Source organism: Peromyscus californicus, unplaced genomic scaffold (assembly GCF_007827085.1).
Source record: "Peromyscus californicus insignis strain IS unplaced genomic scaffold, ASM782708v3 Scaffold_2__1_contigs__length_46816999, whole genome shotgun sequence".
Taxonomy (NCBI): domain Eukaryota; kingdom Metazoa; phylum Chordata; class Mammalia; order Rodentia; family Cricetidae; genus Peromyscus; species Peromyscus californicus.
The window spans coordinates 8,399,529-8,424,739 of NW_026294540.1; the positions used below are offsets into that span (position 1 = coordinate 8,399,529).

Here is a 25,211-nt window from a genome sequence, read left to right on the forward strand (position 1 = left end):
AGTTGGCTTTTTGTTTTTTGGTTGGTGGTGGTTTGAGGCAAAGGTTTAATCTGATAGGTTTCCCAGAGGGTTCTGTAACGCAAACCTCATAGAAATGGCTTGATGGCTACCTGCAGCCCTGTGACACATGCATTACGGGGAAGCAGGTTCTTCAACCCGTAAACGAACTGCCAGGCTCTGGTTCACACGCCTGTGTGCTGTGCTGATGGGAGCGGGCAGAGCCGTGGGTCTGACCCTGGATCCGATCCTGGGTCCTGGCCCCACCTGCCTGCAGTGGACCAGCTAAGTTCAGCTGTGCTGGAAGTGGCCCAAGTGGGCGAATGGAGAGGCAGAAATGCAAGTCACCTTGAGGGTTTGGCAAACACCTGCCATAAAGGCTGTCCTTGCATGCCGTGACCTTGAGGATCCAGTGCCGGAACCAAGCTGCTCGCCATGGCATCAGCAGCACCTTTGTGTGTCACAGCCACAGGAGGGCATGGGACTCTGGCTAGGACAGGGCGGCAACAGAGTGACAAGCAGCCAGCAAGGGGCAGGCTCATCTTCACAGGAAGTGGTGGCTGAGGGGTGTGTGTGCTGGGACAGGTAGCTATGACAGCAAGGCTCGGCTGGGCATGGGCCAGAGTCCTTTCCCTTTCCAGGGTGAAGTTCCCAGGCGCAAAGCAGGAGGGCAGCATCAGAGGCCGAGCGCAGGATGCTGCCCAGGAGGGACTCTGCCGCCACCACTGCACACACAGGCAGCGCTGGCCAAGTCGCCGCAGGCCTGCCACAGCAGCCAGGTAACCATCTGGTCTGGATGTGTGGCCACAATGCCACGGCCCGTGCCATCTGCTGCTTCAAGCGAGAACTCGGGAGGAGCAGGGTCCCTGTCTGAGCCTCTACCTCGGGGCAGTTACCACCTGAAAGCCCCTCACCAGGTGAGGTGGTTCTCAACTCCAAGCAAACGGCTTGTGGTGCTGCCATGTGCCATTTAACAAGTGGTCGGGGGGGGGGGTGCCACCCCTCATGGAGGGGCTGCGAGCCTAGGGTGGAGACTAAGCGCTTCGTCCTGGGTTGCTGGCTTTCCAGTTCAGGAAGGACGGAAACCACACTGCTGGAGAAGGCTGGTAATTCTGTTGCTCAGCTGAAGGCAGCACAGTCCCTTGTTTCATGGGAACTGCTGTCCGGGCTCCAGTCGAAGCAAGGCTGCTCATGGCCTGCATGGGCAGCCAGCCCAGTCACAACGGTGAGACAGTAAGCCCGGCCAAAGATGACCGCACGCTCCCCAGACCCTGCTCTGAGCTGTCATGCTGCACGCCCCGCCCCCGCCGGTGACAAACCAGGGCTACAAACGGTGGAGGGAGACTTCAAGTGTGCAGGATCCGCACTGTGCACCTCGCAGGAGCAGCAAACAAGGCCACGAGTAAGTCAGAACCTTTAATAGCAGAGCAGATGTGGCTGTGTAAGGCAAAAGGCAAGCTGCAGGTGTGTGGCCACCTCTGGTTCCCAGGGGCATGTCCTGGTGGCTCCCGGCTTTCAGGGCAGCTGAGGGAGACCGACCACCTGTCCCCACCCTGCTAGCAGGTGCAGCAGCAGCAGTCCCAGCCGGTGGGGACAGACTCTGGGTAGGTCTGCTGCTCTGGGGGGTGGGGGTGGGGGGTTCCCAGGAGGCTGAGCTGACAGCAGAGAACACCCACAGAGCTGCTGTGTAAGGAACCATGTCCCTAAGCACCCCGTCATGAAGCCCGGGGGCGGGGTATGCTCAAAACTACCCTAGCTGCTGGTGGGTATGATATTTCCACTCCAGTCACCTCTGCATCCGCTCTTCCAGCTCTTTGATGGCCCTTCATGGTGCTGACCAAGGAGTTTCCTCAGTGGCACTGACGCAGGCCTGGGAAAGCCTGAGAGAAGACCTAGCAAGACCAGGCCAACAGAGGGCGCCAGACCAGCAAGACAGAGGTGAGCTGCCACCTGCCGGCACTTGTGCAGTGTGGTTCAAAGTCCTCCCTGGGAGGGAGGGAGGGGCCTACCAGGAGGCCATGCCAAGCTCCAGCTGGCTCTGTGGCCTGTCCAGCTAGACAGTGGGAGTCTGAGGTCTCCTGAATGTCTAAGCTGAGAAACCTTCAAGCCACGCAGCCACGTATTGGTTGGAGGTGTGTCTCAGTGGCAGAGTACTTGCCTAGCATGCACACAAGGCTTCCACTGGGAAGGTGAGTACTTCCCAGGGCTGCACTTAGTACTGCTCTGGCTTACACGTGGGTGAGCCCCACTCCCTTTGAACATGCATGCCCTCCTCTCAGCCCCTCTCGCTCCTTTTTTGTTTTTTTAAACCACCTTGGTCTCCAGGGCACGAAGCCTCCCCACTCGGCCTTGTCGCCCTCTGCAGAGCCAATGTGGAGTGTCCCGGTACACTTGTTTATTATACTGCTTTTTGAGCTGGTGTTCGCGGGGACAGGGACTCTGCCTGAGTGGGCTGGGTCTCTGTACAGGAGGGTTAGGTGCCTGGTCAACGGGAATTAGGGTCTGCACACCAATGCTTTCACTGGCGGGGTCTCCTGGCCACGGTGTGGAGATCTGCCTGTGACATTCTGCAGGCAGAGTGGGTGAGCTGTGGGTGCTGTTTGTCTAGAGCACTGTGCTGCTCTTGGGGTGCTGAGGGAAGAGATACCAGCAGCCAGGCTCAGGAACTGAGCCCCAGCCATCCCCATGGAGTGCCTTTTCCTTCCTTCGCAGCCCATATACTGGACAGAGCAGCCAGTGGAAGGGAGGCTGTCCTCACCCAGGTAAGGGCCTATATGAACTGTGTGAGAACCACGGAGGGGGCTGGACCAGGGTAGGGTCAGCGCCACACACAGGAGACCCTAGAGTGTGGAACGAGGGGGAGCTGTTGCTCCTGTCACAGGCTGAGGTGCGGGAGCCGCTTCTGGAAAGGCTAGCTCTTGAGTCATCAGCGTGTGCTACCAAAGCCCTAGGTGGGAGAGGCACTGTCTCCAAACTTCCAGTCCGCTGCAGAGCTGCCCTACAGTTCTGATGTTTGAAAACTGACCCTCCCCCTTCTCCATGAGGGGACGCCCTAAACAGTGTCGTAGGGGAAGGACAGTGCTAGGTCATAGCTGTACCCAGCCATGGTGTCACAGGGGGAGCGGCAGACAGGAAGAGGGCTCTGAAAGGCCAGCTGGTCCACAGCAAACTCATAGGCATGGATCAGACCACGATGTCTAGAGGAAGCAGAGATAAGCATCAGTCAGCAAGGGGCATGCAATCGAGGCTAGCCCTCCACCGTGACAGTGTGTGCTCTGAGCCCACAATGTCAGATATGCAGACACCATGACGGAGGTGAGCAGGGAGGCCCAGCAGACAATGTTTAGGATCTTTCAGAGGGCAGGCAGAGGGCTTGCCTCGATGTCACACTGACACTGTGGCCCTGCTCTGCCCAGATGTCAGGAGCAGCTGTGGAATGCTCCAGACAGACAATTAGTACGTGCTTCTGTTCTACTGCAACCACTATGTGCCCAACTTCTAGAGAAAACAGGGCCCATGGTTGATGCTCTGAGAGGAACATGTGATGGGGGGGGGGGTGCGATGAAACCACGCTAAGCCATTTCTCAGGATGTGCCCAACCCCGCACTGACCTCCTGTGACAGGCAAAGGTGTCCAGGTCGGAGTTCCGCACCACCTTCTCGTAGGGCACGTTGGCAGTGATCAGGCTGTGGCTATTGAAGGAGACGTGGCGCACAGGGTGCCTGGAGCAGTGGGGAAGAGCACTGTGAGGCTGGAGTGCAGCCTGCCCCGGCTGTGAACCGTGGACCCTCTAGGCATACTTTATACTATGGAGGAGGACCTGGGGTGCAGCCTCAGCTCCCAAAGCAGGCATGAGCAGCCTTCTCTAGTTCCATTTGTACACACCCGCACCCTTCACATACTCCAGCCAACTGCTTCAACAAGTTGGTGTGTTTGGGATATAAGGATGTTCAATTTGAGACAAGCCTGCAACATGGCATCGAGATCCAAAAGCCATGTGCGTGAGGCCCTGGTACCAAAGTGATGGCTACAACTGGCAGCCATGCTGTGAGCCAGGGGACAACAGAGTGAGGCTCCTGGAAATGGGCGCTTGCCCTCGGAGGCTACAAACCGGGAAGGTAAGGCTGCAGGAAGGAGTTCCATGCCACTCCAGCTGGGGCTGACTGAGGTCAGCAGGGAGGAAGCCTGTGGTAGGAACAGGCCTTCTGGCTCGAGGATAACGGGAAAGTGCGTAAAGGAGGGGACTTGGTGAGGGAAGGCAGGCTGAGGGCAGGCGGTCAGACCAGCAGCCGGACTAGAGCTTGGGGAAGGACCAGGACCCTTACCAGAGAAGACCTCACTTCCCTGGGCCGCCCTCGAGTGGTGAAAAGATCTGCTGGGTGTTGGGCAGCCTGCCTGAGCCACTGCAGAAGCCCAGAACGGACGGACGGACGGAGCTGTCCTGGAGGCACAGAGAACTAGCTCTCTACTGGCTTGCCTGAAATTTGGGCAAATGCTGGAATCTAGTGTGGGAGTTTGAGCTGTCCTTTGGCGCCACCTGGTGGCACCATTGTGCATTACCATCTAAGGTAGGGACAGAGGGCAGTGTGGTACCACTGGGGTTCTGGTCTCAAAAGCTGTTTGGCCAGAGTATTCAACACCCTTCAGGCTAAGAAACAAATTTCACTTATGTTTACAAAGCCATCGACCCTGCACTTAAACGAAGGCAGGGCTGTCTTGATTTTGCATCGGGGTGGGAGAGTTGCGTCTGTGATGATTTTACGCTGGCACTTCCACAGCACCACACCCTTTTACAGTGGAGCCAAAGCTCAGCTAGACAGGAATTGGGGCCACGCTCCCCTACTGAAGGCACATGAGCCGGTGGGAGTTCCAGGCTGCTTCTAAATTCAAAACTGAGGCAGGCTCACATGAACAATGTTACCAGTGGGCACCATTCACAGAATCTCTCCTGTTCAAGGCCAGATGAGCTCCCCTTGGCTGGCGCTCACTTAACTTGCACACTATGTGCCCTTCTTTATAGTGAAGGAAGGCCCAAGCCACACACCTGAACACACCTGTGCCAACCCATCCACCTGCACCCTGGAAATGAGTCTCGCCAAGCTGGCTCCCTTGTTTCCTGGTAATTAAGATGAAGGAATCTACAGTGACCAACACAGTTATGAAAAGTTCACTCCACCCTAAGGAACTAGGATGCTCAGTGAGGCCGCATGGTACTCTGGGCGATATTAATGGGGGAAAAGAGAGGAGCTGAAGTCTCAGGATCGGTCTCTCCAAGCCTAGGTCTCCTTCCTACAAAGCTGCTTTCAGGAAGGTGGTGGCGTGGGCACAGGCGGCCCGGAACCACTCCAGCAACCACGGTCCACACACAGCAGGGGTCAGCTTACCTGGAGTGCACCTCCCACAGCTTCTGGTTCATGCGGTAATCCCACACAGACACCAGCCCCTCCTCGCCCCCACTGACGATCTTCCAGTCATCCATCTGGACTGCGGACACCCCCAGCTGATGGGCGGACAGTGACAGGGCGATTTTATCACTGCGGAGGTCATGGAGCCTCACTCTGGAAGATGCGAGGAGAGGGGTTAGTGAGGAAGCCTGCATCCCCAGCCCGGCTTCAGCTATGTGGTCCCTGCAGCATCCCATGGGACTCAACATCTGCAGTAGGATCGACACTTGGTCTTCTGATCAGACAAACCCCATGAAAGCCCTGGCAAGGCAAAGGTAAAGCTCGTGCTGTCCCAAACTATCTACAGTGTATACGCACTCGCTGCTTCCAGGGTCCTGTGCAGTATTTTAACCCCAAGACCATGCCTCACTCATTCCCCAGGTCTGAAGGCTCAACGTGAGCAGCTGCCTGCTCATGTGTGGTCTCAAGTGCACACGAGACAATCACAGATCAGACCTGCTGCACGCACAGAGGACGAAGATGGATATTGCAGTTCTGTGCCAGAGAAGTTGGACTTCAGAGCTAATTTTACTATTTTGTCAACCTGCCCAGGAGAACCAAAGCCACGGGGCCCTAACTTCCTTTTTACAGATGGTGCTTCATGGACTTTAGACTTCTGCTTCTCTGTTCTCTATCACCTCCCCAGCTTTTCTGTTTGAGTCCATTTTTTAAGCTACGGAATTGAAAATTTAGACGAGTGAGTGACTTTCTAGGAAAGAAGAGAAAAACCAGATCAAAGCCGTGATAGAGAGCAACAGGCAGGGCTGGCCAGCCGTGCGAGGGGCCGCTGCCTACGGGCTCTGAATACAGAAGCCAGGAAGGGATGTTGTTAGCACAGCTGACATCAGGCAGACAACCTCGAGCCCCACAGGAAGCCCCTGGAGACTAGCGGAGCTACCATGTCCCGCCCACAGAAGAAAACCCAGTCAGCTCTACGAGGGCTGAACACCCCCCCCACCCCCGCTCCAACAGGACGCCTCCAAACAGCCAGGCATGATCACACCGCTCCTGCCTGCCCAGTGTTAGAAACGATAAATGCCATGAAGATCAGGAATGACACTGCGACAGCAATTTATCCATGTGAATATGCCCAACTCAACAACTACATTGAACAGTTGTCTGTCTATGTAGTGCCTGCAGCTGGCAGAGGAGGCCATCAGATCCTCTGGAGCTGGAGTTACAGCTGCTAGTTACCATGTGGGTGCTGGGAATTGAACCCAGGTCCTCTGGGACAACAGCCTATGCTCTTAACTGTTAAGCCATCTCTCCAGCCCAAACAGCTACATTTTGTATACCACCCACTAATTGTAAGAAACAGTCAAGGAGCTGGAGATATGGCTCCACAGTTAAAAGCATGGCTTGCTCTTGGAGAGTTTGGTTCCTAGCACCCACATCTGGTGGACCACAAACAGCTGTAACTCCAGCTCCTGGGCCCCAGTGTCCTCTTCTGGACTCTGTGGGCACCATATGATCTTACATGGATTTCAGTTTTAGGATAGCAGTTAATATCAGTATACTGTGTTTTCTCAACTCAGAGCTGAGTTATATATAATACCAGCTACCCGAGAGGCTGAGGCAGGAGGATTGCAAGTTCCAGGCCACCCTGAACAGCTTAGTGATATTCTGTGTTGAATAAAAACGTGGACTGTAGCTTGGTGGCAGAGCTCTTGTCTAACCTGGGGAAATTTCTGGGATTACTCAGGCAGCTGAGGCAGGGCTGCAGAGTTTGCGTCTGGCCTGGGCTACGTAGAAAGACCTTGTTTCAAATAAAGAAGGGGGGGGGGGCGCGCTTCTTAACCACAAAACCCACAAGCCACCCTGAAAAGATTATACAAGTATTTCAGATGGATGGGAGTCGACAGCAGGGGCCCCCTCATAACTGCTTCCTCCAAGTTAAACAGTGAAGACCCACAACTCACAGCGAGAAAAGGCAAGAAAAGCCTCACAGCACGGAGTGCCTCTTGAGCACACCACATCCAAGTCTACCGGTCGTAAGAAATAAAAGCGGATGCTGCTCCTTTATCACGTTCTTTCAGCCGAGACGGAACCTGTAACCCTGCTCTGGGCCTGGCAGTGAGACTCAGAACAGGTGCACACACAAACCCCACTGCAGGGACTGAGCTCGAGTACCACGGTGTGAGGTAGGCTGGAGTGGCTCAAGGCACTCCCGCTGGGGGGTTCGCAGAGAGTGGACACATCCAGGCCACCATGACTCTCCACCTTGATGGACCACACCCTGAAACCCTGAACCCCAATAAACTCTGAGTTCTTTTTGTCACAGAAATGAGAAAGCATGACTAATACAGTCAGGAGAACTCAGGCTGTTGTCACAGTGCTCATCAGTGGCACAGGGACAGGCCTTGGTTTCAGACAGCGAGGCCAGCCTCCCACCACATACCACTTACAGTGGTAAAAACAAAACCAACACCCTTGACCTGCTCTGCCGGGCTCAGGGGAGCCACCTCTCCACTGCCTTGCAGAATCACAGAGCAGCTGTGGGAGGGAGGGGTGAGGCTGCTGCCCTCAGTCCACAGGGCAGCAGTGAGGAGCCACAGAACACCTTGACTCCTGCTTCACACAGCCATTCATCCTCCAGAGTGAAGACACACACCCTGAACATGAACTTCATGAGAAGACACGACAGGAGCAGAGCATGGCGGGCAGGGGCGTCACACCTAGAGAAGGTCCTGGGGAAAGACGGGCTGGTGATGCCCTGGGGCTAGTGCTAGTGAGCACTAGTCACAATACAAACTACGTACTGGAAACGGTTATTTTAAAGTGGGCGCGCACAGTCTTCAGCAGCCTGAGGGAGAAGGAATTACCTGCTAGAAATGATCAATAGACTCACAGGGACATTTGGGGCAGCATTAGAGACGCCGTGAATTTGAATGACTGACGCAGTTACTTATACCATCCCCATCCACTCGGCAGCCCCGGCACGAGCCGACCGTGGAGCACTGGGCAGACAGAGCTCTAGCTGCTCACAGAAGCCTGAACTGTGAGCAGGTGACATGTCTACACCGTTTGCAGAGGAGCCAGGGGGCCAGGAACTGCTCAGCTGAGACAGGGGTCACGGGCCAGTCCTCAAGTGTGAGCAGATGTGTGTAGGGGCTGCACTGAGGCCCTACTGCACTTGCTTTCGGGTGCAGAGCATGCTTCCCACAGCACGGTTCAGAAGTCAAACGCAGCAGCAGCTGCCCGGGAGGAGAGGTGGAGATGCACCAGACCCTCGAGGGAGGTGTCTGCTTTGTTCCAGACATGACTATACAATATACCATTTAAAATTCAGGCCTCAGAGGGTGTCGGCTACACCCGGTGCACACACCTGTGCACATGCACACACCTGATTTGTCTCAGAGGGTGACCTGTTCTCAGCTAGTGTTACGCAGGTATAATGTGGAACAACCCAAGTTGGGCATTGTGGAACAGTCTGGAATCCCAGCACAGGGGTGGGGGGGGGTGGGGGTGGTAAAGGCAGAAGGACCACGGTCATTATTGACTACAGGCTACAACAAAGCCAGTTCAAGATCAGCCTGGGGTACAGGAAAACTTGTAAAACCACACCACCACCATTGACAAAGCACCAAACCAAACCACACACAATCCCAGTCTTGGGATGCAGAATCAAGGTCACACGGCAAGATGGCAGTGCAGGCCTATGGCTACGAGCGCCACTCCCCCGCAGGCTCCAGCAGGGAGGCCTGTCCTCCACGCAGGCACAGCTGCCCGTCTTCAGGCCTCGGAGACCCAAGGCTGTTGGGCACCCAGGAGGGAAGGATCCTCAGGCTGGAGCCCAGCTGGGCACTTGAAACAGATGGGGGAGTGCATGCTGGCTAGCTGGGTCTATCCAGAGCCCTCTGTGAGTGTTTACAGTGTAGCTGTAACACGCGGACACGGGCAGACACGTTTGGTCCAGTAGTTCAAAGTCTGCGTCTGTTTCTCTACTGTGTGTAGACCGCAGCACCAGAGACACAGCAGCTCCGGCTCACTAAGGAAACAAACCTGCCCGTGGGGAAGAACAGTTTCTGACATCTTAAAGAGACGCCTGGCTTCTCCTCGCAGACAGAACTGCACTACTGCAGGGTCCTGTCCACTCAGGCCATCAATTCAGATGAGGAGGCAGGTACCAGCCCGGAAGAGCTGACAGGGTGCAGCAGCAACCCCACAGGCGGCAGCCTGGCAGAGCCTGCAGCCTCAGCACTCAAACCGCACACCCCACGCTGGAAACAGGTAGCCCAGCAAATGGGCAGAGACGTGCCAGGGTGACCAATTCCAGGGACAAAAAGGGGCCAATGGTAGATACTGCGAATCCTCATCTAGTGAGTATCACCAACTTTGCCTGCTGAAAGAAAAATAATTGGTCTGAAAGCTATAATTGTCGTATGTTTAATATTCATGGATGGGCTTGGAGGACAGCCCCAACACTCCCTCTCTGCAGCCTTCACTAATGAAAACTGCACCATAGGAGGCAGCTTTAGCCCGCCAATTAAAACAAAAGACACCAGAACCTTCCAAAGACTCCAGCAGAGGAGCATCCATCTGATGGGCAGGAAAACGCGCTGGAACGGAGAGGGAGGCACGCTCTGGTTGGTCCTGTGTGAAGAGCTCTGAATAACTCATTATAACACTTGCAGATGGAGTGAGCGTAATGTTCGCGCCCTGCACGCACCCTGGCAGCAGGCACCACACACGAGCGCACCACAACTTTCTATGTGCTGGGCAGGAAGGAAGCAAGAAGACTCTTTAATTGGGGGGTCACACCTCGGGGCGTGCTTCCTATTGGTTTGGACTCCACAGTCCCGTCCGGTAACAAGGCAGACTGGGGTGGCAAAGCTGGCGCATTTGGCTCTGGGTTGGCTGTTCTTCAGGAAGAACGCAATCTTGGCTACAGTTCTATCCAGAAAATAAAGGTAAATGTACAGAAAACATTGACACACAAGCCTTTTTAAATTGTGACTAAATGAATAGGGAAAACTGGTATTTTTAAAAGGTTAGTGCACACCTCCATCTGACCTCACTGTATCTGAGCTGTGGAGGAAGGCTGCACATAAATGTGTATGCAGAATCCATGCCTCACTCACACAGCACCGAAGCCAGCCTTCTGAGAATGTGCATCTCAATAGCAATTGGAAACACTTATATTTTCAGATGCACAACATATCCAGCTTTGTCCAGCTGGGCTAAGCTTAGCATGCTCTGTGCCAAACGGTATCACCACAGTGGAGGTTTCTACAAGAACTACAAGCAGCAATCCCTTTGAGGTGATCCCGAAGCTCTTGGCACCCGATTCCTCAAGGAATCTTCTAAACTCTGAGCTCCGCAGCTCACAACAAGCCAGCCTGGGACAGCTTTGATGGCCAAAGCAGTAAAGCTGTTAGTACCAAGGTTTTAGATGACACTTTCCATCTTAAGTCTGAGTGAGAACCAGCACGCTGGCTCAGCAGTGAATACTCATGACAAGCCTGGTGTTTCCTCCTCAGAGCCTTGGATGAAGAGAACCCACTCTACAGCTGTGCTCGGACCTCCAAAAACACGCACGGCACATGTACCCCTCATCATGCACACACTCAATAACTGTAAAAACAGTACCAATAGTTCACATGCCTATGTTGCACATTTTATCCTGTTCTTTTTAAGTTTTTTTTTTTTTTTTTTTCCCTTGAGACAGGGTTTCTCTGTGTAAGAGACCTTGCTGTCCTGGAACTCACTCTGTAGACCAGGCTGGTCTTGAACTCAGAGATCCGCCTGCTTCTTCCTCCCGAGTGCTAGGATTAAAGATGTGCACCACCACCGCCCAGCTCTAAGATTGTGTTTTTAATTATATGTATGTGTGTCTGTGTGCATGTATGTGCACATGTGTGTGCAGGAGCCTCCAGAGTCCAGAAGAGGGCATCTGGTCCCCTCAGCTGGAGTTACAGGCAGTTGTGAGGCCCCTGATGTGGCTGAGAATCACACTCAGATCTCTGCAAGGGCAGCACATGCTCCTTATAGTTGAGCCATCTTTTGGGCCCATTTTGTTTTTTACAGAGCCGCCGTATATAGTCCAAGCTGTCCTGAGACTTGCGCCTCCACCTCCCAGGTGGCACAGCACCACACCCAACTCCAACACAGACGTCCTCCCTCCACCTACGGCGACAGGGGGCTTCCTCTGTCTAGTACATCCTAACAAAAAGCTGCAGGGCAGTCCAGTCAGGCATTGGGGAAACAGATAAACAGGGCAGAGCCGGAACTGGGAACACACTCGATCTCTGTGATCAATTAATTTTCCAGAATGGAAAGAACAATCTCGACAATGAATGAATGGTGCTGAGACGACTGAGCACAAGCCGCACCCACCTCACACTGTACCCCAGACTACCTAACAGGCCATGCACTGTACCCAGACTACCTAACAGGCCATAAACTGTATCCCAGACTACCTAACAGGCCATGCACTGTACACAGACTACCTAACAGGCCATGCACTGTACCCCAGACTACCTAACAGGCCATGCACTGTACCCAGACTACCTAACAGGCCATGCACTGTACCCCAGACTACCTAACAGGCCATGCACTGTACCCAGACTACCTAACAGGCCATGCACTGTACCCCAGACTATCTAACAGGCCATGCACTGTACACAGACTACCTAACGGGCCATGCACTGTACCCCAGACTATCTAACAGGCCATGCACTGTATCCCAGACTATCTAACAGGCCATGCACTGTACCCAGACTACCTAACAGGCCATGCACTGTACCCAGACTACCTAACAGGCCATGCACTGTACCCAAACTACCTAACAGGCCATGCACTGTACCCCAGACTATCTAACAGGCCATGCACTGTACCCAGACTACCTAACAGGCCATGCACTGTACCCAGACTACCTAACAGGCCATGCACTGTACCCAAACTACCTAACAGGCCATGCATTTCCAATGTAGACACTAAATTATAAAACTCAAGAAATCAAACTAGTACCCTTGGAGTAGGAATTTTTTTTATGAATAAGTGGTAACACAAGCAATAAAAACTAGACAAATCACACTCCATCACTATTTAAAGCCCACACTTTGAAGGCCACTGTCAACAAGTGAACATAACCTACACAAGAGGATACTTGACAGATCTGACCAGCGACTTACACCCAGAAAAAATCAAAAACCATCACAACTCCACAATAGAAACCTCAGTTAAAAACAGGATTTGAGTCTGAGTGTGCTAGTTCACGCCTGTAAGCCCAGAACTCAGCAGCAGACACAGGACCGCCCTAACTGTACCCAGCAAATGCTAGGCCAGTGTGCTACAGTGAGACCACGTCTCAACCTGCACCCCACTCAAACAGTCATCTCTCCACGGAAGATGTGCCGATGACACAGGAAATGGGTCCTTAGGCACCAGCATGGTGCACAAGGAGGTGCCTCACAGACTGAGGACATAGAGGAGCTGGAAGATTCCCCAGGGCCAGGGCAGATAGGATGAGCAGCCACTTGAGAAGAGTGTGGCAATTACCGCCGAAGCCAGCAACTCAATTCCTAGGTATCTACACCCAAGAGAATTGAAGAAACATAAAAAATTACACGGGAATTATGGCAATGGTCAAAACTATTAAGAGACTGAATTAATTAAACCACCCAGATGTCCACTGGCTTACCGAGATAGAATGTTGTCCGTCCAATGATGGACATTACTTGGCCATTAAAAAGGAGTGAGTGACGTTCTGGTACAAGTTATCATGTGGGCTTACCTTGAAAACATCAGACTAGGAATAAGTCATAAAAGGCCACATGTCAATCATTTTCCCGAACATCACAGGTAAATGCACGCCAGAATGGAGGGCTTGGGGGAGACAGCAGTGACTGCTCACAGTGCGGGCTTCTATCCGGGGCACCGTCCTGAAATCGACTGTGCGGTTAAGTTGATGGATCACATGACACATGAGCTCTACGTCAAGGAAGTGGTTCTGAAAATGACCTTGTGCTGGGGAGACGGCTTTGTGGGTAAAACACTTGGCAGACAAGAATAAGGACCCAAGTTTGGCCCCCAAGACCCAGGTAAAGCCAGACGCAGCAGCACATGTCTGTACTCCAGCTCTCCTATGGTGAGATGAGAGGGAGGGTGGCAGAGTCACCAGGAGCTCCTGGGCCAGCTAATCTGAACACACAGCCAACATGGAGGAAGCAAGAGCTGAAGACAGTGTTGTCTCTGATCTTCACACGTGCTGTAGCGTACACACACCCACAATAGATGTAGATACACACATAGATGTATGCATATACACAAATATGGATGTAACACACACAGACAGACAGACACACACACACACACACACCAAAGCTGTACCCGGGGAGGGTGACAGAGGTGTTGGTCCAAGGACTGTGCCTAGCAACCTGACAGTGGCAGTCTCACCCCAGCACTGACTCTGGCCCTGGCTCTCCCTGGCAGAGCCTGAAGATGCTCCACTCTAACCCTGGGTGTCACTGTCGAGGCACACAGGGAGGGACCTCAGCGAGCACAGCTCTCGGTCACCAGCCACGAGCTCTCCTCCACGCACCGACAGGAAGGTGGAGGTTCTGGTTCCGGAGCTCTCAGTCCAACGCCGGTAAACCACAGATGAATAGAAAAGGCAGGCACCTAGGCACTGCAGAGGGCAGTCAGGATGATGGACTGCAGCCGAGCACCCTGGGAAGTGGCTGTGCCCAGAGGCTTCCCCCTGTCCCTAGTGTTTTCCTGCGGTCCTGCCCTCAACAGGGGTTCCCACCGACAGAACTGTAAGGAGGCAGGATGCTGTGACCACCTTCCTGGAACTGAATGAGCTTAAAACCCTCCATCTCCCAGGGAGAAAAGAGCAGACTAATGACTTAGGTTTGGGGACAGTGTGTCCATGCAGCCACTCCTAACCACTGGGCACGGCTGCTCTAGCAAACTTGTCCATAGGAGCTTTAAATGTTTCAATTCTTCCCTACAGTTTACTTGCCTGGACTCTTAGATGAGGCAGGGAGTCTTGGCTTTTCCTCCGAAGGCAACTGTAGCCCTCACTGCAGACACAAGCTCAGGCCTGTAGCTCGGGTTTATTCTAACACTGAGGAGCCCTGTTTGCGCCCACCATCTAGTGATGGATGCTGTGCTGAGAGTCCTGGGACCTCCCTGCTCTTTTTTAAAAACTTAACTCTGCTACATTCTAATAAAACGGATTTCTCAAAATCAAACTTGGGCTTCATGCTGACCAGAGGGCCTTCTGAACTGGGCATGGGGCTCCTCATCTAGTCACAACACGTGATGAGGTGGGTACACTCCAGAGGAAAAGGTCAGCTTTCCTAAGAATTCCCTGCGTGTCCTGGAGGACAGCTAGGGTGAGAGGTGGCTAACAGTGGCTGTGATGGTCTGGAGCTGTCTGGGCTAAGGTCTTCCCACACGAGGCTCCTCTGCTCTCTGGGTTCCTGTCAGCACCAAGAAGCACACACACTCTGGGCAGAGTCCCCTGCCCAGGCCTGATATGTGGAGGTCCCCAAGAGCCCCTGACATTTGCTCCACTCAAAAACAGTGGAGACCGTCAGCTCAACTCACAGGAACTAGTTTGTTTCCCTGGCCACATGCTGGGGCTACTTGCAAAGCCTAGGCTGTGGTTGTTGTTGGGGTTTGTGTGCAAGGGCCTGCATGTGTGCAGTGTATGCATGTATGTACCTGTGCAGTGTATGCATGTATGCACCTGTGAACAAGGGCATATGGAAGCCAGAGTCAATGCCAGCCGTCCTCAACTACCCTCTGCCTTATCTCTTGAGACAGGCTTAACCCAGAGCCCTCTGACTTGCTGGCATTGAACTGAGGGCAGTCCTGCCTGTGCCCTTTTCCCCCAGGGTTACAGACCAGTGTGACCGTGCCTTTTTTGGCTGTTGTTGTTTTAAGACAGGGTCTCAGTATGTAGCTTTTGCTGACTTGGACCTTACTACATGGAGCAGGTTGGCGTGAACTCACAAAGATTCCCCGGCCTCTGCTTCCCAAATGCTGAGATTAAAGCATGCCTTGTTTTTTCACATGGGTTCTGGGTTCCAGATTCAGGTCATGTTTGCCTAGCAGTCACTTACTGACTGAACCACCTCTCCAGCCCCCAAGCCTTAGCACACTGAACTCAGAGCTCCATTTGCAAGCCCCACATTCTGAGTCATCTGAGGAGACCGTGAGACAGGGACTGAGTGCCTTCTCCCCACAAAGCATGCTCTGGCTCTCTTTGCTCTAGGTGGGGGTGGAGCAAGTGGGTGAGGTTCAGGATGGAAACACGATGTGATCCAATAGTGATTTCTGTAAGCTGCTACTCTGCTGGGACAGAGCTCTGGGATTTGGCACAAAGAAACACCCAGAGCCGAGCAGCCGCGCACCTGCAGCCCGGGGCTGGGCCCAGGGGAGGGGTGCCAACAGCCTTGGCTTCCGGCCAGTCTACCTCTCTCTGGGGCACTGGATCAGACACAGCAGGTAACTAGCCAAAAAGCAAAGGAGGAGACAAGACAAGGGGGAGAAAACTGAATTTGGACTGGAAGGGTCTTTTCAAACACTTTAATCCTGCAGTGCGAAAGGCTGGCACTGGCCCCTGTACCAGGAAAACTGACTCCCTCAGCCAATGTGTTAAAGAGAAGGCCGCTAATCAGCTAAATAGAAACTGGAATCTGTTCCCATCAAGTCTCTTTTCCGTCACCAGAGGGACACACAGTGCTCTGAAATACACTCTTGGCATCACTTGGCAGGCAGCCCTATTGTGCTGAACACGGCCTGTCCCTTAGGTTATTGTTTTTAATATCAGAAAGCGAGCTTTTCAGTGCCAAACAAATTCTGCAGCAGGGGGACAAAAGATATTCCAAGTGGTCTCGCCGGACTATCCACCAACTGCCTGAGAAGAGAACCAGCCGTCCTGTGTGCCTCAGAAGCGAAGCGGAGGCATAGCACGTCCAACTATTACCTAATGCGAGACTTCGCTCCAAGTCCAGAGGATGGGGAGGGGCGGGGCTGCAGGCAAGGCTGAAGCATGGGGCACTCACAGCTCAGGACCACAAATGACGGTCACTTCAGCCCAGACCTACCTCCTGTCCATGTTGCCGCTGACCATGAGGTTGGGAGGACTGTCCCGGAGGTTGACACAGGTGAAGTCACCGAGCGCGTTGCCAAGCTTTGAGAGGCAGCGTTCTGCTTCCAGGCTATAGACCAGGATCTGAGAGGGGAAGAGAGCACAGGGTGTCAGACCCAGAAGTCAGGGCGGCGGGGCCTCATACACTTCCCACTGTGCTGCCATTGAGGACTGTCCCCAGAAGACGCCGGGCTACTCAATGGCTTGGACACTTCCAGGCCACTGAGAGTAGAGGGGCACAGCTACTCAAGTGACAAAAGACCAAGAGAGGGAAACCAAAGTACAGCAAAAACATGAGACAGAGATGCATGAATGGGGTCAGGCAGCCTGCTTTCCCCACACAGGTGAACTGAACCCTAGCCCAGGTAATTGGTCCTGTTTGTTTTAAAGGAATAAAGGCTACAGGTCACAGGCTTCTGATCTTGGGGTTAACTGAGGAGCTTACAGGGGCTGAGGGAAGCTGCACAGACACCACACTGAGCTACAGTCCAACAGTGTCTTCCCCCTCTGCCCTGCTCTCCCCTCGGCTCCGGTCTCACAGCCGGTGAGAAGATGCCTGTGGGCTCCAGACAGTGCAATCCTCCTGGAAGGTGCCTGTGCTGCTTCTTCAGCAAAGGGGAACAAAGGATGCATCACACAGACGCCCCGAGAGTCAGTTTTGGAATGAAAGAGTCCTATTCACTCAATTGGAGGCATTCAGTGAACAGTGCAGTGCTGGCCCCAGATTCGCAGTGCAGGCCTCCTCACTACACCTCTGCTGACTTTACTGCGCGTGTGGGGAGCATGCTGAGCTGGGTCTGCAGAGCAACTCCGTAGATTTCCCACAGACCATGCTCTCTCTCCTGGTTAATCCAGACACTTACCACTTCGGAGTGGAGAGTCTTACGTCGGTCCTGAGAAATTCCTAACAAGTTAAATCATCTCCACTGTGGGAACCGTCACTCTCAGGACGGTTCACATTTCTAATGCATGAACCTTCGAGAATCTATGGAAGTCTAACTCCACGGTCATAGTCGTTAACTACTGCTAACACGGGAAGGAAAGGCAGCGGAAGTCATAAAACCGTCTCAATGCCTAATGCGCAACTAAGATGCAGCTAAAATGAAAAGTTCCTGACAAAAGTTCCTGAAAAATGGTCTTGCTATGCAGCTCTGGCTGTCCTGGAACCTAGTATGTAGACCAGGCTGGCCTTGAACTCCTAGAGATCCCCCTGCCTCTGCTTCTTGAGTGCTGGGATTAAAGACGTGTGCCATTCCCAGCTCCTGACAGAAAGTTTTAAGCAATTTAAAAATAACTAAAGTGGTGCTGTTCCTAATACAGACATGAGCAAATCCATCTTCAGCAAATGAGCTGGACATTATCGCAGGTGGCTCCTGAGGGAGGGCAAGTGAAATCCAGCAACCTGCTGGTCTGTCTTGAGAACGACCTCGGCACTAAGCGGGTCTGTGGTAAGACTCCAGGTGCCCTGCTCTGTGCATGCAGAGACACCAAAACACCCTTCGACAGGTCCAACACTCTTTCACAATTTTAAAAGAGCTATTTTTTTTTTAAGCAACCATTTTGGACTTAATTGTCATCATAGAGATTGCAGTATTTTGGACTGACCTTTTTGTTTTTAAAGTTCCCCAGTGTATAAGCAGGAAGGCGGGCCTACAGGAGCAGCGGAGGTACAGGTACAAGCACCGAGGCTCACACAAGCCAGCGGCAGGCTCCACTTTTTCCTAGCTCTTTTTGGACAAGTGGATCAATCATCTCTGAGTGATACAGGGAGATGATCCCCGCCAACAAGACTCTGCAAACTCACCATAAAGACATCCAAGTCAGCAGTCAAGTATTTCTAAAACGTTCAATAATTCAACAGATCAGAACTATCCAAAGAGAACCTTTACTATTGCGTTTAGTTAAAGACCACAGAGATTGGAAAACACATTACCATCTCGAAGGCAGGTCTTCCACGCTACAAGTCCCTTAACGACCTTTACCATGGCTCCCTCCCTCCCACACTCTCTCTCTTTTAATAAGGTTGAGCAAATGGGACTTCATTTTATCTGATTGCCACAGACTAGTGATATCAATTATTCATGCTCACACTCCCTCTTGTTAAGACCATGCATTAGACAATTTTTCTCTTTATTACCCTGGTTGGGCGAGTCTTAACCCACGACCACTTGAGTTGTTCTCAGAGGTGTTCAGAGATGCTGGAGAGAAGGGAAACTCCCCCCAGCTGCAATCTGGGAGCAGATGCTCTGCACTAATGTGGCCAGTGAGTCGATCGAGCGGCCAAGCAGCAAATGCAGGTTCAGCAGCATTAGCAGCAAGCACAGTACAAGCAGGCGCTGCTGTCCGCTGTGCTCTAGGAGTTCTAAAGCTAAGCCTGCAGACTGCTGTGTGTCCTGAAGACATCTGCCGGAGATGCGCTGTGAGATCAAGCCCCTGTGTGTTTCCACTCTGTCTTCTAGGTGGATCTACGTGACCCCAAGTGAAAGAAAGGATCCTCTTCAGAAGGGGCTGGGCAGGAAGTTTTCTATTTCTGTTTATTTCCCCCTCAGAGAGCTGAAGTTTCTGATAAAATACAGCTTTCGAATCCTGGCTTTCAACTATTCTGACTGATTTCAGTTCTGCTTTGAAAGATATACTTTGTTTCAAATATAATGTATCTTATAGTAAGTTATAAGAATAAATTACGTAACAGAAGAATGTGGTAGCCCATTGCGACCCATCTCCAGGAACCAGCCACCCAGAACTAAGTAGATTTTGAGTGTGAGGGTCTGTCTCTCTTGCTCTGTATGTGCCAGTCATTGGTGTGTGAGGTTGGTCTTTCACGGTGCTTCTCCACTACAAGTAGCTCTGGTTCTTTGGAATGGAGAACTTCTCTGCACACATAATTCACACTGTCTCGATGTGGTTTTTGATAAAGCATTCAAACAAACGTTACGGTGACAAACATTGACCAGTCCTCCTCTGTGCAGCAGGACTGGAGTGAACGGGTGTGGCAGCCAACACGCTGACAGCTGAAAGAGCCGTGTCTGGCCCAGCTGCTGCTGGCCCAGCCCTTCCACTCTCCACACATGGGACCTGCCTCTTCTGGGACCACAGAGCCATCATACTGCTATGTCCCAGCAGCTGGTGTCTCAAGCAGGAGGAGGGCTGCTGTACTGCCATACAGTCAGGAAGGAAATGGCCACAGGTCCAATGTCTGAAAGCATCAGCCTGAGCAGGGAGGCCAGCGTCTTCCCCATGTGACTGAGTCTGTGTCGGGTGTCTAGAGGCTGCGGCTTTCCAGCCAAATCCTGACGGAAGGGCCAGAAGACGGCTACTACCCTCTCAGCTACCCTCTCAGTGGGGTTAGTTCAAAGCCTGCCATCCCCTCCTCCACCCTTTGAAACCAGGATTCAGCACAGCAAGTTCTTCCTAAACACAGGACTGACATCACCCATCTGTGAGCATGAGCCACCAACAGAGAGATGTCTTCAAAGAGCTTTGGAGTCTTGCCGACAGAGAACTGTGGCCATGTTCTGATGAACAAGGAAAGTAACTTTACCAAAACCGCAGGAAGTGGCTGGTTCACCTCCTTAGAACCCTAGCCGCCTTGGCAACATGGTCAGCAGTGGGCAGAGGCCTCTTCCCACAACAACCGCACTTTAAGAACCTTTGGAAACCAAGAGTGTTTGCCCGCTTCCCTTTAAACAAGGGGCGTGCTGAATGGGGATGGAGTGAATTCCAAAGACTCAGAGCGAAGGCCTGACCCAAAGTCCTGGAGACTTCAGTCACAGCCGACCCTCTCCTCCCTCCCTAATACCTGGCCTCCCCCATCACTACCACATACACTGCTCTTTGGGAGAAAAGTCATGGTCAGAAGCTAGTTGTGAACAGAGCGAGCCGGCCTCACACTCTCCATCTGCACCCACGCAAGGGTCCTCTGCTCTCTCCACTTCCACTCAGCAGAGCAGGAGGTGCATCACTGTGCTGCATCTGGTGTTCCCAAGTGCCACCCTGAACTGTGCCATCCGCTTGCTGCTCTCAAACACAAGGGGAAACAGCAGTCCTGAAGACTGCGGTCCTGAAGGTCAGGTGCAGCCTGGTTACCACGCACTTACACAGGGTGGAGAGTGCGTCCTCCACTGGGCTGTAAGCTCCCTGGAGCAGAAATGCTGCCACCCACTGCCTTTCACTCAGACCAGCAGGGGCCAGAGGTCACAGTAGTTATGTGGGCCTGCATCTGGCTAGGTGTGCGCATTTGTGTTTGGTGATAGCTGGCTGGGACTGAGGCAAGCAAACCGAGAAGTCCCTCCAGTTTGGGCCTTTCCTCTACTGCTTAACTCTTTCCTCCACTCCTGGGTGACCTTGAGGCTCCACAAGGACATGCTTCATCCTGCCCCAACCCCGGGGGCGGGGGGGGGGGGGTTCCCTTGATGTCTGACAAGTTTGCAGACCAGAGAGCCTGGCAGACAGCTTCTCCAAGTGCAGCTCAAGTCTGTTCCCAAACAGCCCTTTGCCCGTTCTCTTCACTCAAGGGAAGCAGAACAACTCACGCAAGCCCAAAGAGACGGGAGCACTGAGAGCAGAAAGGAGCGAGGGGCCTGCTCAGGGGCTGCTCTGGGGACACCCAACAATGTCAGGTGGGGACCCAGCATCTGAGGTCTCTGTATAAAGCTGAGCCTGTGGGGTGAAGGTGGGGCCCAGTCTGGTGCAGCTCAGCTCAGCTCAGCTCAGGGGAGCATAATGCTCCTACGACCCAGAGCCACCAGACCTTTGTGGTGCCTACCCATCAACACCAGCCATGCATCTGCTCACAATAAATCCTACTGTTGAGACAGAGAAAAGCAGGGACGGGCTAACAAGGTAAAGGACACAGAGTCGGCATGTGGACAGTCCCCTACCTCATGAGAGGGACAGAGCTGATGTCCAGACAGTTTCCTGCCATGTGAGAGGCACAGCAAACGGAGTGCATTTGAGAAACTGAACCCAGAATTTCTAGAAATCACAGTAGATGGACGGGCTAAGCAAAGACTGAGGTGACGGGGAGCAGGAAGCGAGCTGTGAACAGGTCCTCAGAACACAGTGCAGAGACGCAGATGGGAGAGACTGGGAGTCAGTATGTTGGTCCAACATACATCTAACCTGCGCTCCACCGAGCGAACAGAGAAGCTTTCAACAGGTACAGCCTGAGGGTTTCCTATGGCTGACAGGAAACACTAGAAATCTCCAACAGGAGAAATTAAAGTAAATCCATACGGAGAAGCTGGAGTGAGGCCACAAGTGAGGAGGATCTGTGCTGTGGTTCTGTTGTTTCTGAGACAGGGCTGTGCTGGGTTCCCAGGCTGGCTCAGGACAAAGGGAGAGAAGTCCTCAGAGGGGTGAGCAGTCCCATCCACAGCCACCTTCTCACTAGTGTCCAGGGATGTCAACCCCAGCAGTATCTGAAAGGGACTGAGCAAATGCCTATCCACCTACAACAGTGCAGTCTGGCCACACTGGCCTTGCAGAGGGACGGGGAAATGACATTTTAGGTAGAACACAGCCCTGGGCTTCACCAGCAAAGCCAATAAACAAGATCACTCCAGAAAAAGGTCTGAGAGGTTGGGAAGAAGAGTGACTCAAGGAACTGTGTGGAGACGGAACACACACTGACCACACGACGAAGTGACGACACTGGTGTGGGCAGTAAATAGCAGAACCAACTCTTCCCCATCCAGGCAAATGCCAGAAGTGAGGGGAGTGTCCCATAGCCACAGACGCCAGCCACACAGGCTGCGTTCAGGCCTACTTCTCTGGATTCCGGAGCAGTATCTGGCCCACTGCAGGCTGAATGTGCACCAGTTGAGGGAGATGAAGCGTGCGACCGCACAGGCTGTCTGCCCGTGGCCAGAGCAGCACCGTCTTAGAAAAGACATGCTTCGAGAGTGTGAACACAGTGGCCAGTGTACTGTCCACCCAGCATGGGCAGCACTGCAGCTCCCTAGGTGGAGCCTGCAAGGACGGGGCCACCGGGGCGCATTCTGTAAACACAGAAGACGGGAAAGGCTACATTATACATCCCGGTAATGACAAGTGAGGTATTTCACCACAAACAAGGTGTGCACACTGCTTCACACACACAGCAGGTGTGCACACTGCTTCACACACACAGCAAGCTGTGCACACCGCTTCACACACACAGCAAGCTGTGCACACTGCTTCACACACACAGCAAGCTGTGCACACTGCTTCACACACACAGCAAGCTGTGCACACTGTTTCACACACACAGCTAAGTGGACAACGCGGGGAATTCACAGGTGAGCTAAGATTTTTAAAAAGGATGAGAAAGATGGACACTGGGCAGGGCAAGGAGGCTGGGGAAAAAGTAAATCACACACAAAACAGCCAATAAAAAAATAAAAAAGCAGTTAATATACATGAATAATGGATGCCTGATTTAAAAGCAGTTTACTCTGATATGATGTAATTTTTGACAAGCAGCCAGAGAGACGATTTCAAGTCCTTGCCAGAGATAAGTCATCGCGTGAGGCCTGGCGCGGCCGTGTCTGTGACCATGTGGAGAGTGACTTTCACCACCGCCTCAGAGGTGACTTCACTGTTGGCAAACAGAAACCTGCCTCTCAGGTGCCCTGAGCAGCACCCAGCAAGACACAGCACTTGGAGAGATGGCTCCCCAACAAGAGCACAACTCCCTGAAAACAGCCCCCCACAGTTTCCGTGACACGCTCTGGCACTGTCTTGCGCTCACTCACACAAAGGGGAGAAGCCTGGCTGCTTTCGTGTTTAAGTTTTAATTGGAGTGACAAGCCCAAAGGCCAAGATATTGCGGGGATGGGACGGTGTTGCTGAGCGTCGCCAGGCACTGGGTAGGGAAGGCCTGCGCACGCTCCCCACCACGTGCCAATGCACCTGCAACCCTGGCTGTTCCAGGACTGGGCTCTTCCTGGGAAGGCAGTGCCAATCACACAGGCTTGCCAGGCTTGGGGCTTTGTGATGTGGGCAGATGTCTACAAAGGACCAGACCGAGGCCAAACCAACACCTACTGTGACCTAAGGCTGAAAGGAACCAGGGTGAGTGTATCCCTGTGGAGTCCAGGACGCTGGTCCCCATGTCTCTCTCCTGACACATGCCCAGGGCGGTGCAGGACAACAGTTCTCCTTAGAGCAGTCAGCAGATGCAATCCTGCCGGCTTCAGATGCTTCCTTACATAACCATCACCACAGGGAAGAGGGAAGAAGTGACCACCATGAGCATGGTGAGGGCCACACCAAGTGAACAGGGGACCTTGCTGTCCAGCACAGATAAGTTACTATGCAAACATGCTGATGACGGACACCTGCATGGGTCGCCGCATCAGAGCAGCAGTTTCTAAACACTCCACAGGCATTAGGCACACGTGCAGCAGGGGCATGTGAACCGGGGTCAGCATGCGCTTTAGATGGAGAAACCAAAGCTGCATCCCGGAACATTAACCCTTCAAGTAAAAATGCTATGTCCTCTTACATGGGAAGGTACAGGGGAAGGGCTGTGGTCAGCTCTCTGTGGCCGACAGACTGATGGCACTGTTAGCAAACTCAGGCGCTTACCTGATTACCCTTTCTTCTGACCAGCCTGATTTCTGTCTCAGCCCCAAGTTAGACCAGACAGAGGCTCAGAGGGGAGACAAGCAGCAGACTTCTAAACTAGATCATGGGAACAAATGGCCGCTGAGGGGGCTGGATCAGCAGAAGAGCCGGAGCCTTTGGTGTGGGTGCACAGTCCACACAGGGTGCCTTTATTGACTGTATATATCCCCAAGCCATAGAAACCTCTGCTCACTGCAGGGTCCACGATAATGTGCCTGGGGTGCAGAGCAGTGCGGCACCCGCCTCTCCCACAAGCCCTTCTGAACACACTGCAGTCTCAACTACCCAGAAGAGAGACACACTAATCCCTGTACTCAGCCATCAGAAAACTGAATTGAAAGCCATCTGAAATAGCTTGCCCCACATTGTACAAGGAATAGCTGAGAAGCAGGTCAGGAAGAACCCAGCCACCACTCTGGCATGCCTCTTCCCGATCCCTGCTCAGAATGGTGTTCCCAGGAGCCAGCACAGCTCTGTGCAGCACTCTGTGTCTGCAGCCCCAGCTGACCCTCACGGTGCTGTAAGGTGGGCCCACTACTTCCCCCACTGTTCTATGAAGAAATGGAGCTGGCAGAGGGCACATCCCTTGCCCAGCTTGGACATTCTGGAAGTAGGCGTCAAGCCTGGGGACTGGCCTTCAAAGCTCCTGCTCTCTGAAGCTCTACCCAAGGGCACACAAAGTGCAGTCCTAACACCGTGTCCAGAGCAGCTCAGAACGCCGCACACTGCAGCCTACCTGGCGAGGACACACTGATCACCAGCTCTGTTCCTGCGGGTGCTGACTCCAAACACATCAGGACCTCTGCACTCCACTTAACAGTATTGTTTCCCATCGTTGAAGAGCTCAGTGTCCCTCAGCTGTGACCCTTTGCCTCTGGTCTCCTGGCCACTGGTTTATGGTAGGCTACAGTGCAGCAACATGGTTAAATGTGAGCTTCTGGCTCATGTGTGCTGAGGTCAGGAGAGGACATGCAGGACCGAAGCTGAGGCCTGTTCTTTTGAAAGGCCACGGGGAGAGGGAAGTGGGGACAACTGCCAGTCCTGGGCAGGAAGGAACA

General features: G+C 53.1%; 1 protein-coding gene and 2 long non-coding RNA genes across 3 annotated transcripts in view; 1 reads left to right on the forward strand and 2 right to left on the reverse strand.

The window, feature by feature from the left end:
• Positions 1–1,402: 1,402 nt before the first annotated feature.
• The window catches only part of Fbxw8 (F-box and WD repeat domain containing 8), a 105,451-nt gene continuing 81,642 nt past the window's right edge, over positions 1,403–25,211 (reverse strand). Inside the window, exons 8-11 of the mRNA XM_052755174.1 lie at positions 16,502–16,629; positions 5,382–5,555; positions 3,609–3,719; positions 1,403–3,194 (exon numbers count right to left, since the gene is read on the reverse strand). Coding sequence (XP_052611134.1) covers positions 3,050–3,194; positions 3,609–3,719; positions 5,382–5,555; positions 16,502–16,629 — 558 coding nt within the window. The 3' untranslated portion in view covers positions 1,403–3,049. The remainder of the gene's footprint in view (positions 3,195–3,608; positions 3,720–5,381; positions 5,556–16,501; positions 16,630–25,211) is intronic.
• On the forward strand, positions 5,438–7,091 carry LOC128120930 (uncharacterized). The gene is made up of 2 exons (XR_008222009.1): positions 5,438–5,716; positions 5,823–7,091. It is a non-coding gene; the product is annotated as an uncharacterized LOC128120930 (long non-coding RNA).
• LOC128120931 (uncharacterized) lies at positions 9,812–16,494 on the reverse strand. Its single transcript, XR_008222010.1, has 2 exons — positions 11,861–16,494; positions 9,812–11,829 (listed from the first exon to the last, which is right to left on the reverse strand). It is a non-coding gene; the product is annotated as an uncharacterized LOC128120931 (long non-coding RNA).